Source organism: Bubalus bubalis, chromosome 2 (assembly GCF_019923935.1).
Source record: "Bubalus bubalis isolate 160015118507 breed Murrah chromosome 2, NDDB_SH_1, whole genome shotgun sequence".
Classification (NCBI taxonomy): Eukaryota; Metazoa; Chordata; class Mammalia; order Artiodactyla; family Bovidae; genus Bubalus; species Bubalus bubalis.
Window position 1 is genome coordinate 112,057,627 of NC_059158.1, and position 14,459 is coordinate 112,072,085.

General features: G+C 40.6%; 1 protein-coding gene across 3 annotated transcripts in view; it reads right to left on the bottom strand.

Annotated features, from left to right (window-relative positions):
* THSD7B (thrombospondin type 1 domain containing 7B) overlaps nt 1–14,459 on the bottom strand; it is a 1,246,259-nt gene that overhangs the window by 309,064 nt on the left and 922,736 nt on the right. For all 3 annotated transcript variants that reach the window (XM_044935904.2, XM_025276961.3, XM_045164228.1), the window contains exon 13: nt 7,097–7,291. In XM_044935904.2, coding sequence (XP_044791839.2) covers nt 7,097–7,291 — 195 coding nt within the window. The remainder of the gene's footprint in view (nt 1–7,096; nt 7,292–14,459) is intronic.

The following is a 14,459-nucleotide window of genomic DNA, read 5'->3' on the forward strand; positions in this document are numbered from 1 at the left end:
TAGATGTAAGAAGAAACAACAAGGGAGAATCATTTCCTGGACCATACAGACTAGTAAGACAGGTAGTCCAGAGCTATTTATGGTTACCATTAGAAGGACCTAGTCATAGCACATTGGATTGTTTATCAATGAAATCTGACCTTGACATAGGAATGAACATTCCTAGGGCTATGGGACATGAAATGCCTCCCCAACTTTGAATTTATGACCAAAAGGGGGGCACTCAAGCAGAACAAGAGCAAAGATGATCCCACTCTCCACCCAAGTCCGCAAAGATTAATCCACTATACTCCTTGACTGACTCAGTACACTCTATGCTTTCAACAGAGGATGCTAAAGAAAATAAAGAGAGACTATGTGCTTTGGATAAACAGAGCCATAGATAGTTACATGTATTTCAGGAAGAATTTTAATAAACTTCACTTCTTGCATATTTCCAGAACACTATGATCATAAACTTGAGACTTCTATTCACTGTAACTAGTAGTTTTCACCAAGAGGTATGCTGTATAGAATTCTATAACAGAAACAAAATCACATATAAACTAGCCTACTCCTCTACCTCCTTAGAGCAGTTTCTCAGAGCTACTTGAGAGGCTGTCTCCAGGGCTGTAGTCCCCAGTTAAGGCCATGAATACTCTCTTAACTCTCACATTGTGCATTTTTCTTTCAGTTGACACTACTATGTAATCCATTTGACTGATTTTTTTTAAACAGTTCATGTATTTCATGAAATCGGCCAGTTGTTTAGGTCATCTAGGTACTCAGACATACAAAGATCAATTAGCTAGACAAAACCTTAGCATTTAATGATTTAGAAAATGAAGTCTAGGTGGGTTTTTTTTTGTTTTTGTGTGTGTGTGTGTGTGTTTTTTGGTGTGTGTGTAATTTTTAGGATAGAGTATAATGGTTTTTCAAGATTTACCTTAAAAGTATATGTTAAATAAAAGTCATTAAAGTTATAATAATTGATAACACAAACTTACTGGCTGTAAAATAAATAAATGTCCTAGGATTTTCAATTATTTCATTCTCAATTTACTGACAAATTATCATTAACAAACCTTCAAAAGGAAGAAAAAATTGGCCACGAATTAAAAATTTTCTTTCCTCCAAGGAAATTCTCTCTCATCTCAAATATATGGACAGAGCTGTTAAGATAATGGCTTCTGAAACATGACACATGAACATGCAAACCAAGTTCCATTAAACTGTCCCTTAACATGGAATTATTCCTGCCACATATATTCTACCCCACTATATAGTGGTCATGTATGGATGTGAGAGTTGGACTGTGAGGAAAGCTGAGCGCCGAAGAATTGATGCTTTTGAACTGTGATGTTGGAGAAGACTCTTGAGAGTCCCTTGGACTGCAAGGAGATCCAACCAGTCCTTTCTGAAGGAGATCAGCCCTGGCATTTCTTTGGAAGGAATGATGCTAAAGCTGAAACTCCAGTACTTTAGCCACCTCATGTGAAGAGTTGACTCACTGGAAGACTCTGATGCTGGGAGGGATTGGGGGCAAGAGGAGAAGGGGATGACAGAGGATGAGATGGCTGGATGGCATCACTGACTCGATGGACATGAGTCTGAGTGAACTCCGGGAGTTGGTGATGGACAGGGAGGCCTGGCGTGCTGCGATTCATGGGGTCTCGAAGAGTCAGACACGACTGAGCAACTGAACTGAACTGATATTGTTAAAGAATAAAAAATCTGTTTTATCTTAGAAGCAGGAGATATGTTTTATGCTGCATAAATTTATATATGAGCACTTATTATAGACAAAATATCAAAGTATAACATGTAATTTAATGTTTCTCTTTGTGACTGCATGTTTCACCTTGCTTACAGATGGGTTCCTGATCTGCATGCAGAAATACTATTAAGGACTCTCATGGATTTCGTCAATCCATTAGAGCAAGTTAAATGTAAAATAATCATGTATCTAATGCATCCAAACAAAGGGGAGTCTTGAACCCAAGGGAATTAGCACTTGAGTTGCTCATGAGAACAAATGGTCATCTCTGCTTAATTCTTCAATGTCAATACCAATATTATTAACCTAATTATTATTCTGGTATTCTTCTTGGTTCTCATTTCCTGAATTAAGCTTTTTTTTCTGCCTATATGAAAAAACCTACAATGAAGAGAAGTTCTGGAATATTTATCTAGATAAGAAGTTAGATATATTACAATGTCAATTATTTATATATTATCGCAAAAACTGCTCTAAGGCTTTGGTTAAACTACTTATGACTTTAGTTTTCATTAAATTTCAAAGAAGTAAATTGAACCAATAATAAGCATATACCACAAAAGCAGAATCTATGTATGTACGTATGTATGTTTCTATATGTGGGCTTCCCAGATGGTACTCAGTTCAGTTCAGTCACTCAGTCATGTCCGACTCTTTCTGACCCCATGGACTGCAGCATGCCAGGTTTCCATGTCCATCACCAACTCTCAGAGCTTACTCAAACTTACTCAAACATCGAGTTAGTGATGTCATCCAGCCATCTCATCCTCGGTCATCCCTGACTCCTCCTGTACTCAATCTTTCCTAGCGTCAGGGTCTTTTCTAGTGAGTCAAGTTCTTCGCATCAAGTGGCCAAAGTAATGGGAGTTTCAGCTTCAACATCAGTCCTTCCAATGAATATTTAGGACTGATTTCTTTAGGATAGACTAGTTGGATCTCCACGCAGTCCAAGGGACTCTCAAGAGTCTTCTCCAATTCCACAGTTCAAAAGCATCAATTCTTCAGTGCTCAGCTTTCTTTATAGTGCGGTTCTCACATCCATATATGATTATTGGAAAAACCATAGCCTTGACTAGATGGACCTTTGTTGGCAAAGTAATGTCTCTGCTTTTTAATATGCCATCTAGGTTGGTCATAGCTTTGCTTCCACAAGTAGCAAGTGTCTTTTAATGTCATGGCTGCAGTCACCATCTGCAGTGATTTTGGGGCCCAAGAAAATAAAGTCTGTCACCATTTCCATTGTTTCTCCATCTATTTGCCATGAAATGATTGGACTGGATGCCATGATCTTAGTTTTCTGAATGTTGAGTTTAAAGCCAACTTTTTCACTCTCTTTTTTCACTTTTTATCAAGAGGCTCTTTAGTTCTTCAATTTCTGCCATAAGAGTGGTGTCATCTGCATATCTGAGGTTATTGATATTTCTCCCGGCAATGTTGATTCCAGCTTGTGCTTCATCCAACCAGGCATTTTGTATGAAGTACTCTGCATATAACTTAAATAAGCCAGGTGACAATATGCAGCTTTAACACACTCCTTTCCCGATTTGGAACCAGTCTGTTGTTCCATGCCCAGTTCTAAATGTTGCTTCTTGATCTGCATACCAATTTTTCAGGAAGCAGGTCAGGTGGTCTGGTATTCCCATCTCTTTCAGAATTTTCCACATTTTGTTGTGATCTATACAGTCAAAGGCTTTGGCATAGTCATTAAGCAAAAGTAGATTTTTTTATTTCTGGAACTCTCTTTTTTTTTTTTTTTTTGATGATCCAACAGATGATGATGATTTGGTCTCTGGTTCCTCTGAATTTTCTAAATCCAGCTTGAACATCTGGAAATTCATGGTTCACGTACTGTTAAAGCCTGGCTTGGAGAATTTTGAGCATTACTTTGCTAGTGTATCAGATGAGTACAAGTGTGTGGTAATTTGAACTTTTTTGGCCTTGGCTTTCTTTGGGATTGGAATGAAAACTGACCTTTTCCAGTCCTGTGGCCACTGCTGAGTTCTCCAAATTTGCTGGCATATAGAGTGCAGCACTTTCACAGCATCATCTTTTAGGATTTGAAATAGCTCAACTGGAATTCCATCACCTCCACTGGCTTTGTTCGTATTGACTTGCCTTTGCATTCAAGGATATCTGGCTCTAGGTGAGTGATCATACCATCATGGTTATCTGGGTCATGAAGATCTTTTTTGTACCGTTCTTCTGTGTATTCTTCCACCTCTTCTTAATATCTTCTGCTTCTGTTAGGTCTACACCATGTCTGTCCTTTATTGTGCCCATCTTTGTATGAAATCTTCCCTTGGTATCTCTAATTTTCTTGAAGAGATCTCAAGTCTTTTCCATTCTATTTTTTTTGCTTGATTTCTTTGCATTGATCACAGAGGAAGGCTTTCTTATCTCTCCTTGCTATTCTTTGGAACTCTGCATTCAAATGGGTATATCTTTCCTTTTCTCCTTTGCCTTTAGCTTCTCTTCTTTTCACAGCTATTTGTAAGACCTCCTCAAACAACCATTTTGCCTTTTCATATATCTTTTTATTGGGGATGGTTTTGATCACCATCTCCTGTACAATGTTACAAACGTCCATCCATAGTTCTTTAGGCACTCTATCAGATATAGGCCCTTTGAATCTGTTTGTCACTTCCACTGTATAATCATAAGGGATTTGATTTAGGTCATACCTGAATGGTCTGGTGACTCTCCCTACCTTCTTCAATTTAAGTCTGAATTTGACAATAAGGAGTTCATGATCTGAGCTACAGTCAGCTCCTGGTCTTGTTTTTTGCTAACTTGTATAGAGCTTCTTCATCTTTGGCTGCAAAGAATATAATCAATCTGATTTCAGTATTGACCATCTGGTGATGTCCAGGTGTAGAGTCCTTCTCTTGTGCTAATGGACGAGGGTGCTTGCTCTAAGTGTGTTCTCTTGGCAAAACTCTATTAGCCTTTGCCCTGCTTCCTTTTGTACTCCAAGGACAAATTTGACTATTACTTCAGGTATCACTTGACTTCCTACTTTTGCATTTTCCAATTCCCCATAATGAAAAGGACATCTTTTTTGGGTGTTAGTTCTAAAAGGTCTTATAGGTCTTCATAGAACCATTCAACTTTAGCTTCTTCAGCATTACTGGTCGGGGCATAGGCTTGGATTACTGTGATATTGAATGGTTTGCCTTGGAAATGAACAGAGATCATTCTGTCGTTTTTGAGAGTGCATCCAAGTATTGCATTTTGGACTCTTTTGTTGACTATGATGGCTACTCCATTTCTTCTGAAGGATTCTTGCCCACAGTAGTAGATATAATTGTCATCTGAGTTAAATTCACCCTTTCCAGTCCATTTTAGTTCACTGATGCATAAAATGTCAATGTTCACTCTTGCCATCTCCTGTTTGACCACTTCCAATTTGCCTTGATTTATGGACCTAACATTACAGGTTCCTAGTCAATATTCCTCTTTACCCCATCAGACTTTACTTACATTACCAGTCATATCCACAACTGGGTGTTGTTTTTGCTTTGGCTCCATCCCGTCATTCTTTCTGGAGTTATTTCTCCACTGATCTCCAGTAGCATATTGGGCACCTACTGACCTGGGGAGTTCCTCTTTCAGTGTCCTATCTTTTTGCCTTTTCATACTGTTCATGGAGTTCTTAAGGCAAGAATACTGAAGTTGTTTGCCATTCCCTTCTCCAACGAACCATATTTTGTCAGAATTCTCCACCATGACCTATCTGTCTCGGGTGGCCCTACACAGCATGGCTCATAGTTTTATTGAGTTCGACAAGGCTGTGGTCCATGTGATCAGTTTGGTTAGTTTTTTGTGATTGTGGTTTTCTGTCTGTCTGCCTTCTGATGGATAGGGATAGGAGGGTTATGGAAGCTTCCTGATGGGAGAGACTGACTGAAGGGGAAACTGGGTCTTTTTCTGATGGGCGGGGCCATGCTCAGTAAATCTGTAATCCAATTTTCTGTTGATGGGCAGGGCTGTGTTCCTTCCCTGTTGTTTGACCTGAGGCCAAACTACGGTGGAGGTAATGACACAAGGTTTGGTTTGTGCCCTCCAAGAGTCTGTTTCCCCAGTCCTGTGTAAGTTCTGGCACTTCTATGGTGGGGTTGATGGTGACCTCTTCCAAGTGGGCTTATGCCAAACCCAAGTCTGCTACACTCAGAGCTCCTGCCCCTGCAGCAGGCCACTGCTGACTTGCACCTCCGCAGGAGATACTCAACACAGTTCTGGCTCAGTCTCTGTGGCGTCTCTGGGTCCTGGTACACACAAGGTTTATTTGAGCCCTCCAAGCATCTCTGGTGGGTATAGAATTTGATTCTAAATGTGATTTTGCCCCTCCCACCATTTTGCTGGGGCTTCTTCTTTGCTCTTGGATATTGGGTATCTTTTTATGGTGGGATCCAATAGTCTCTTGTCGACCAGGCGGTGCTAGTGGTAAAGAATCTGCCTGCCATTTCAGAAGACACAAGAAATGTTGGTTTGATCTCTGGGTCAGGAAGATCCTGTGAAGAACGGCATGGCAACCCACTCCCATATTGTTGCCTGGAGAATTCCTTGGAAAGAGGAGCCTGGTGGGCTATACTCCATAGGGCCACAAAGAGTTGTACATGACTGAAGCAACATAGCACACACACACAAAAGCAGAATCTATGTATATAATCAATTTTTTCCTTCCACTACTAAAGTTTTAAAATATCAAGTTACTTATAAGGTAATGGTAAAGACCCTGATACTGGGAAAGATTGAAGGCAGTGGGAGAAGGGCACAACAGAGGATGAGATGGTTGGATGGCGTCACTGACTCAGTGGACATTTATTTGAGCAAACTCTGGGAAATAGTGAAGGACAGGGAAACCTGGCATGCTGCAGTTCATGGGGTCGCAAAGAGTAGGACACGGTTGAGCAACTGAACCCACCAATAATGTAATGGCAAAAGACAATGATATAGGTAAGGTCCGTCTTTGATGCTTTTAACAAATCAGGTACTTCTTTCAAGCTTGCTGAGATCCTGGCATGAAAAATACCAGAAACGCTGCCATTTACTATTCTAAGGAAGTTGGTTGATATACGGCCAACACTATGAAAATTATAAAGCTATATATAGAGGAACTTCATAGCTTTGGAATGGTTCATATCTTTCATTTATTTCACAAGTATTAATTGAGTACATGTTGTGTGTCAATCATATGCTTAGGAGATACATAATGGCAGGGGGGTTGGGGGGAGAGGGAGAGATGATATAATTTCCCATCCTTCTGGAATGGACATTCTCCTCAACAGGTTCAGGACAGCATCACCTGCTTGAAGCTAAAGAATAAAATGCACAACCTACCTGTGAGCTGTCGCCTTCTACTTCGAGTTGTTTCACAATTCGTGGAGCAGGGTGTAAACTTGGACCAAGCAGTGAAGGTGCAGTCATCACGACATGGGACTATACACTCTTGCATGAGGGGAGGCATGCCATTTATCCTCTTGAGGCATTCCATCATTTCTGCTGATTGGTTATTATCAGAGATGCATGAGACAGCTAAAAAAAAAAAAAATGGATGCTTTTGTTGCTATTTTAATTAAATCAAGCTGCTGCTGATTCTTGGACGAAATAGCAGAATTCCCCAATGTTTGAAAAATTTTGTTATCACAGTGATTGCAAAAGGTGTTCAACATAGCTAACCTTATTTCTCTCTGGAAATTAAATGTTTATTGTTGCCAGTGGAGGTATTTGATAATTTAATTGGTTTCATTATTAATCCAAACCCTGCACTGACAGCAACCAAAATAATTGTTCAGTAATTTTCTGTATGTCCTGCTTGTGAGCATTTGATCTCTAGAGATGGTATACAACTAGAAAACAGAATCTACAACAGAAAATACAAAGATGAAAAAGGACCAAACCATGAAAAAAATCATTTGCATCTTTCATAGATTTGATTTTTGTTAACTTGCTAAATAGCACTTATGTTTAAATGGTCCTATGTTTGTCAGTCAGTATTTAAAAATAAATTTCCCTTTCTACAAGTAAACCATTTCTTCCCCTTACTAACATTTCAGGATCAGTTAAATTTTTTAATCTTTTTTTCAAGTACAGGCATAATGTCTCCAGATAATCCCCATTACAGATATCCTACCAATTGCAGATAACTCTTCAATGCTCCTCACATACTTTTTCAACTGGAATTGTCTGCAGTCATACCATGAACTTATTTCAAGGTAAAACATTTTTTCGATTTTGCTTAATTTTTGAGTCTTTAGACTAATGATATTGTATTCAGTTATGAACAAATGATATTTTGTGCCTCTTTGATTTACCCTAATTATAGACTCAAAGGATATATCTTTACTTTCTAGACCAGCATGTCTCAAACTTGGCATCAGTGACATTTTAGATTGGATAATTTCATTTTGTGGATACACAAGTTTGTCTTGCACATAGTAAGATACTTAGCAGCATTCTTGGCCTTAGCCAATTAGATGCCAATAGCACATGTACCCTCTTGGTTTCGAAAACCAAAAATGACTTTACACATTGACATGTCCCCCTGGTCAACAACTACACTTCTCATCTGATTTCTAACCGTGGATGTCTTTGAGAATATAGAGATTTGATGGCATAACTTCAGATCTACTCAAACAGCATCTCTGGGAAAGAAGTCTAGAAATATTTTTGTCTCTAAGTGTCCCAGGTGGTTCTGATCCAGCCTGTCCAATGGCCACCTGCCTTTGGCATGATGTCTTTGGAAATGGTTTGTGTTAATGGATATTTGCTGAGTTTAGCATTCTAAGAACAAATTGTTTAGGCTCACTTTTATTACAGCTTTTTAAAATCTACCAAATTAAAAGGAATAAAGAGACCACAACTTAGGAACATTGTTGTTAAGAACTGTTTATATAAACTTGTCTAGCACAGGGTAAGTATACGTAAGGACCTTCAGTTGTCCATTTCTCTTATATTCTGAATTTCTTTATCTGGAGCACAACAAAAAACAAGTCAATCTGAATATCATCTATCCATGTATCCATCCATTTATTTATTTATTATTTATGAAGTGGTGAAAGCCAAATGTATCTAATGCTTTAGGACCAAGGAATTAGCTAAAATAACAATGGCTGCACACACAATATGTCCCAATTTGTACATCTGCTCTGAAGCAGGTGGGGCTATTCATTCATTTTGAATAGTTTTTATTCCTGTTTCTGTCCATATCCTAGGAACAAAATCCACTGCACATCAAGCCAACATCACCTGCATTTTCTTTGTTGGGAATATTATAGCCATTAATGATGAATACAGTGCAAGATCTTTTCTCAAGTAGGGTACAAGCAAATGTTTACTTGAATTTCATGCTGAGACAAGTAATTTGGAGTCAATTTAGGGGATTTTACCATGCTAATTTATTTTCCAAGATGAAAATGTAATGAATAACATAAAGAGGAATTTTAAACACTTTGAAAAAATATTGCTATTTGAAAACTAAACCTCTAAAAATATACAAATTAAGAGTTTTTCCAATGATAAAACATTTTAAAATACTTTCTATAATTTCATTTAAGTTTAAAATTTGAAAACTATACAATAAACATTCAATGATATTTTTAATTTCAGCATGCTATCTAAATTAGAGTACAAATGGATTTATGAATGTCTATATTCGACTATATTGGTTTCCCTGGTGGTTCAGTGATAAATAATTTGCCTGCCAATGCAGGAGACATGGGTATGATCCCAGGGTGGGGAAGCTCTTCCGCATAAGAAAATGGCAACCCGCTTCAGTATTCTTGCCTGGGAAATCCAAAGGACAGAGGAGCCTGGCAGGCTATAGCCCATGAGGTTGCAAAGAGTCAGACACGACTGAGCACACACACGCACATATAGTTCTGTGGGCAATATTAAGCATGTATAAACTCCTTAAGTCAGAGTTTTTTTGAAAACTAAATCAGAGGCAGTAAGTAGACATACTTATCAAATTTTGGGCCTTTATTACTGACACCATTTCCCCTAATAGAAGTTACTGAAATTGAGTCATTTATTCATCCATCCATCTGCTCACTTGGTTATATAATATAAGGAATTATGAATAATTATAAAAGCATTCTGTGTGTGTGCAAGGAAATATACATGTACATATAAATCTAGCTTTCAAGGACGCTACTGTAGCGGCAGTGGTAGGCACATCCACAGATAATAGCAGCACATTAATGCAGTTTCCCTAATGGCAATGACCAACTGGAAATCCTGGTACACAAGAGAAAACCAGGTACTTCAGTCTTGGATGGAAATGATGTATAAGGTACAGGCGGGAAAGAAATAAGAAGAGACTGGACCTGTCAGACATCTGCTATTTAGTTGAACTCTGAGTTCTTGAACTTTTGGATCATAGCACATCACTTGAAGGTCACAATCTAGAAAAATGATGTCTCTTTTGGTGTTTTTAAGTATTGAAAGCATTGTACTGTACTAGTGGGAAAGGTCTTTTCATCAGGCAAGGAAGAGGTATTTACTATTGATCATCTCCGTCATGTATTTCTACCTGAAATGAATCTTTTAAGAGGAACAGCAAATCAATGCTTAATTACATTTTATTAATTAAACTTGAAATATGGCTCTCTTTACTGGAGGAAAATTGTACTCCCAAGTAAAATTAGCTCAAATAGCTTTAGAACAATCTTATTGTGTGTTGTTTGAGATTTAGCTATCTTAAGCTTTGGACAGAAAGCTCTCAGACTGGCTGCCTGGAACAGTTGGGCAGTGTCATTAAAGGAATGATGGAGAAGCAGGTGGGTGAGCTGAGTTACGGAGATAGAAGTTCTCAGATGACAACAGTCACCTGGCGAGTGGGTGTGGTCAGAGGACCTGGAATCCTCCACATGTCTGTGTGGTTTTCTTATCCATAGTGTCTAGCAATGAGCATAGAGCACAGAATTGAGTTCAGCTTTATCTTTCTCTTAATCATGACATAGCCTGAGTCTTGGGAGAAAAAAAAAAAATCACCAAAGAGGGGAAAAGAGTTACTAATTGCTTTCCCATGGTACATGATTCTTTTCAATTCTATCATCATGAAAAGGAATGGCCTGGCAGGAAATGTAAAATTATCTGAGAATTTAGCAAAAGAAATAAAGCAAGGATCTGTATGTATTCTCAGTGTGATTCCTAGTTAATTTTTGGAGGACACCGGCTGTCAATATGAGATGGTTAGGCAGCCTTCTTAGGCTTTAATGATGACTGAAATCAGCAGATTATTAACTACCACTAAATGACTAGACTTTCTGCCCCCATCACCTCTAAACTCTGATAGTGAGACATGCCATGATAAGTTTGTCTTCTATTCAATTGTGATATGAAGAGGGCAGGGGTTGCTGGCCTTATGATAAGAAATGGTAATATTCTACCTGGAATGACTAAATAAGTGATGGAATTCACTACTTCAGATCTACTCGTGCTCATCACCTTCACCAAGGACCCATTACTTTCCCAAAGTTGTTCCTAACTAGAGTGCAACTCTAATCGTTGACAAGAAAAGGTAGGAAAAACTTGATTCAAGAGGTCATGATTTCCAGGAAATGAGGGTGACATGCTAGAAAAATAGAAGAGCTCTATTAGCTTGCTGTTCTGAAATTGTGAACCACTTCAGTTCAGGTAGAGTTTGATATATGTACATCGAAAAGGAGGGGGCAGCTACTGCTCAGCTCACACAACATTCGAACAATGTATTCTATAGGGCAGACCCTGTAACAGAGGCCTGGGATACACAGGTGAAAGAAACATGGAAATAAAAGCTCATTCCACTCAGGGTCTTGCAAGGGCAGGACTCTGGGCCCTCAGGCACTGGGCAGCCAGGAGCCTTCCTGGATGGAGGAGAGGCTTGAAGAATGTACACAGTGAAGACATGAGTCTGACCAGGGGCCTGGCACAACTTATATCTGTGCAGAGGAATAAGCAGATGCGCTGGCTTCTGGCCCTTGCTATACACATTCTAAGATCCTGTACCTCTTCTTTGATAAGGCTCATAACATTTGTGACTACCTGTTCCATGTCTGTGTAACAAGAACAACTAATTTAATGATGCAATGCCAGGTTGCCCCTTATATATGTGGGGACCAGCACTGGAATATAAGAGGAGGTCACAGATCATAAGTCTAAAGAGTTAGATGTTATCATTGAAATTTACAAGCCTGTAATAGATCATTTGTATTCTAATTAAAATACACGTCTTCATGACTTGGAACATGAAGTTCCAATATAAATTCTGGGATGACTTGGAGTTTCAGGCTGGAATGTGGCAGCTCAGGAACCGTGGGCCCAGGCCTGAGTCTCTGGCCAGTCCTCCTCTCACTCCCAGCTGGATTCTACCTCCAGAAGGAACATCTAACATTTGTGAGTGGGCGCTACAGTCAATACTCCAAAGCTCAATTCACAAATCGGCCACCCTTGTACACCCATCACATTTAGGGTGTACATGGCATCAGTGCAAATGCTGATCACAGGTCAGACTCAGAGAAGAGGCTCCTGTAAGTTATTGAAGCTGGTTCAGGGCTCTTGCTGCTGCTGTTAAGTCACTTCAGTTGTGTCTGACTCTGTGCGACCCCATAGACGACAGCCCACCAGGCTCCCCTGTCCCTGGGATCCTCCAGGCAAGAACACTGGAGTGGGTTGCCATTTCCTTCTCCAATGCATGAAACTGAAAAATGAAAGAGAAGTCGCTCAGTCATGTCCGACTCTTAGTGACCCCATAGACTGCAGCCTACCAGGCTCCTCCGTCCATGGGATTTTCCAGGCAAGAGTACTGGAGTGGGGTGCCATTGCCTTCTCTGTCAGGGCTCTTAAGACAGGGGATTCCAAGGTTCTGACAACTAGGCACAGTTTAGATAAGGAGTGGATGAGGAATCATGGCATCCTTGCTTCTTAGAAGGAACAGGCTGGAAAGGGGCCAGAGAAGGGTCCTCTAAGGCAGGGGGCCCCACCCTCCAGGATCTAATGCTTGCTGAGGTGGAGCTGATGTAAATAATAGAAATAAAGTGCACAATGAATGTAACATGCTCAAATTCTCCCTAAACCATACTCTCTACTTTGTCCATGGAAAAGTGCCCCTGGTGCCAGAAGGTTGGCAACCCTGCTCTAAGGCATGGAGGTCAGCTCTTACTGAGACTAAGGGCAGAACTGCATTCTACTCCAATTATTTCATCATACACTGATGCAATCTTTCTTAAGAGCACCCTTCCTTGTAGGTAATCAGGAAAGGTGCAATTGCCAATTAAAGCTATCTCAGATTTGGCCATTTTAATTAGCCTCCTTCCTATTTAAAATAATTATTTTCAGGTAAATGTGCAGTTTCTCTTCCAGCCACTTCCCCCTCTCCCCTCCAGGAAGGAATCTGGGTGCCCAATAGCTATCAGGGGTCTCAGATCTGTATGAAGGTCCTTCAGAAGTGCCCCGAGTCACTGCCAGTGTCTACAGTGAAAGTGGCCCTTGTCCACTGGGTGGCTGCTCACCCACCAGGGAAGTCTCCTTTCAGGGTGAAAATCACACGAACGCTCCCCTCTCAGCCTGATCCTCCTCAGAGGGCTGTTGTCCTCTAAGCTGATGAGGGCTCAGCCCACCTGGTACCTCGCGTGGAACTTCCTGCTGGGGCCCTGTGATCAGTGTTCTGGGAGAGTCAGAGTTATGTTCTCCTGTGAAGCCTGCCCACACCAGCAGCTACCACACCCTTCCCAGGGCCTGGGGGTATTTCTGCAGACTCTATAACACAGGAAACTCAGGGAGCTTCTGAAGAAGCAATGAGGCCCTCCTCCTGGAGTGGCACCCCTGTAGGGCCTCTCTTCCCAGAGTTCTGAAGAAGACATGGAGCAGAAATCCTTCAGCTTTTTGCTGGTTCCTTAGCTAAACTCTCCACCTCTTATATCAGTCCTGAGTCAGGGAAAACCATGGCACAAGTTACTTTTGCTTGGCTTCCCCACCCCAGCTTTTATTTTACTACTAATCACCCACCCAGGCAAAAAGACAAGGGCTTTGCATTCTTTCTGATTGATAGACACATCCATCTCCTATCTGAGATGACATTTATCTTGTCCCTTTCCATGAAGCCATAATGACAGACAAGATGCAGAGAGAAAAATTTGATTGGATTAAGGATGCAAATTTAAAGACATTTAAAAACTATGAAGCCTGCCACACATGTGCTTTACCACTAGGTGCTGAGATCTGGAGAGTAGAGCCTGTGACTGGCTGGTATAAGGATGTTTATTGCAAATTAATGTGCTTCTTCCCCTAAATACAGTAGAGAACTTCCTCAGTGGCACAGTGGTAAAGAACCTGAAAGATACAAGAGACACGGGTTCGATCCCTGGATCAGGAAGATCCCTTGGAGAAGGAAATGGCAACCCACTCCAGTATTCTTGCCTGGGAAATCCCAAGGACAGAGGAGCCCGATGGGCTACAGTCCATGAGATCACAAAGAGTTGGACATGACTGAGTGTGTGCGTGCACACACACACTGTTGCTGCTGCTAAGTCACTTCAGTCGTGTCCGACTCTGTGCGACCCCATAGACGGCAGCCCACCAGGATCCCCCGTCCCTGGGATTCTCCAGGCAAGAACACTGGAGTGGGTTGCCAGTTCCTTCTCCAATCACACGCACATAAAATAGAAGGGTTTTTTGAAACCCTGCCACAATGTAGGAGGCAGGGGTCACTAGGCATGTTGCC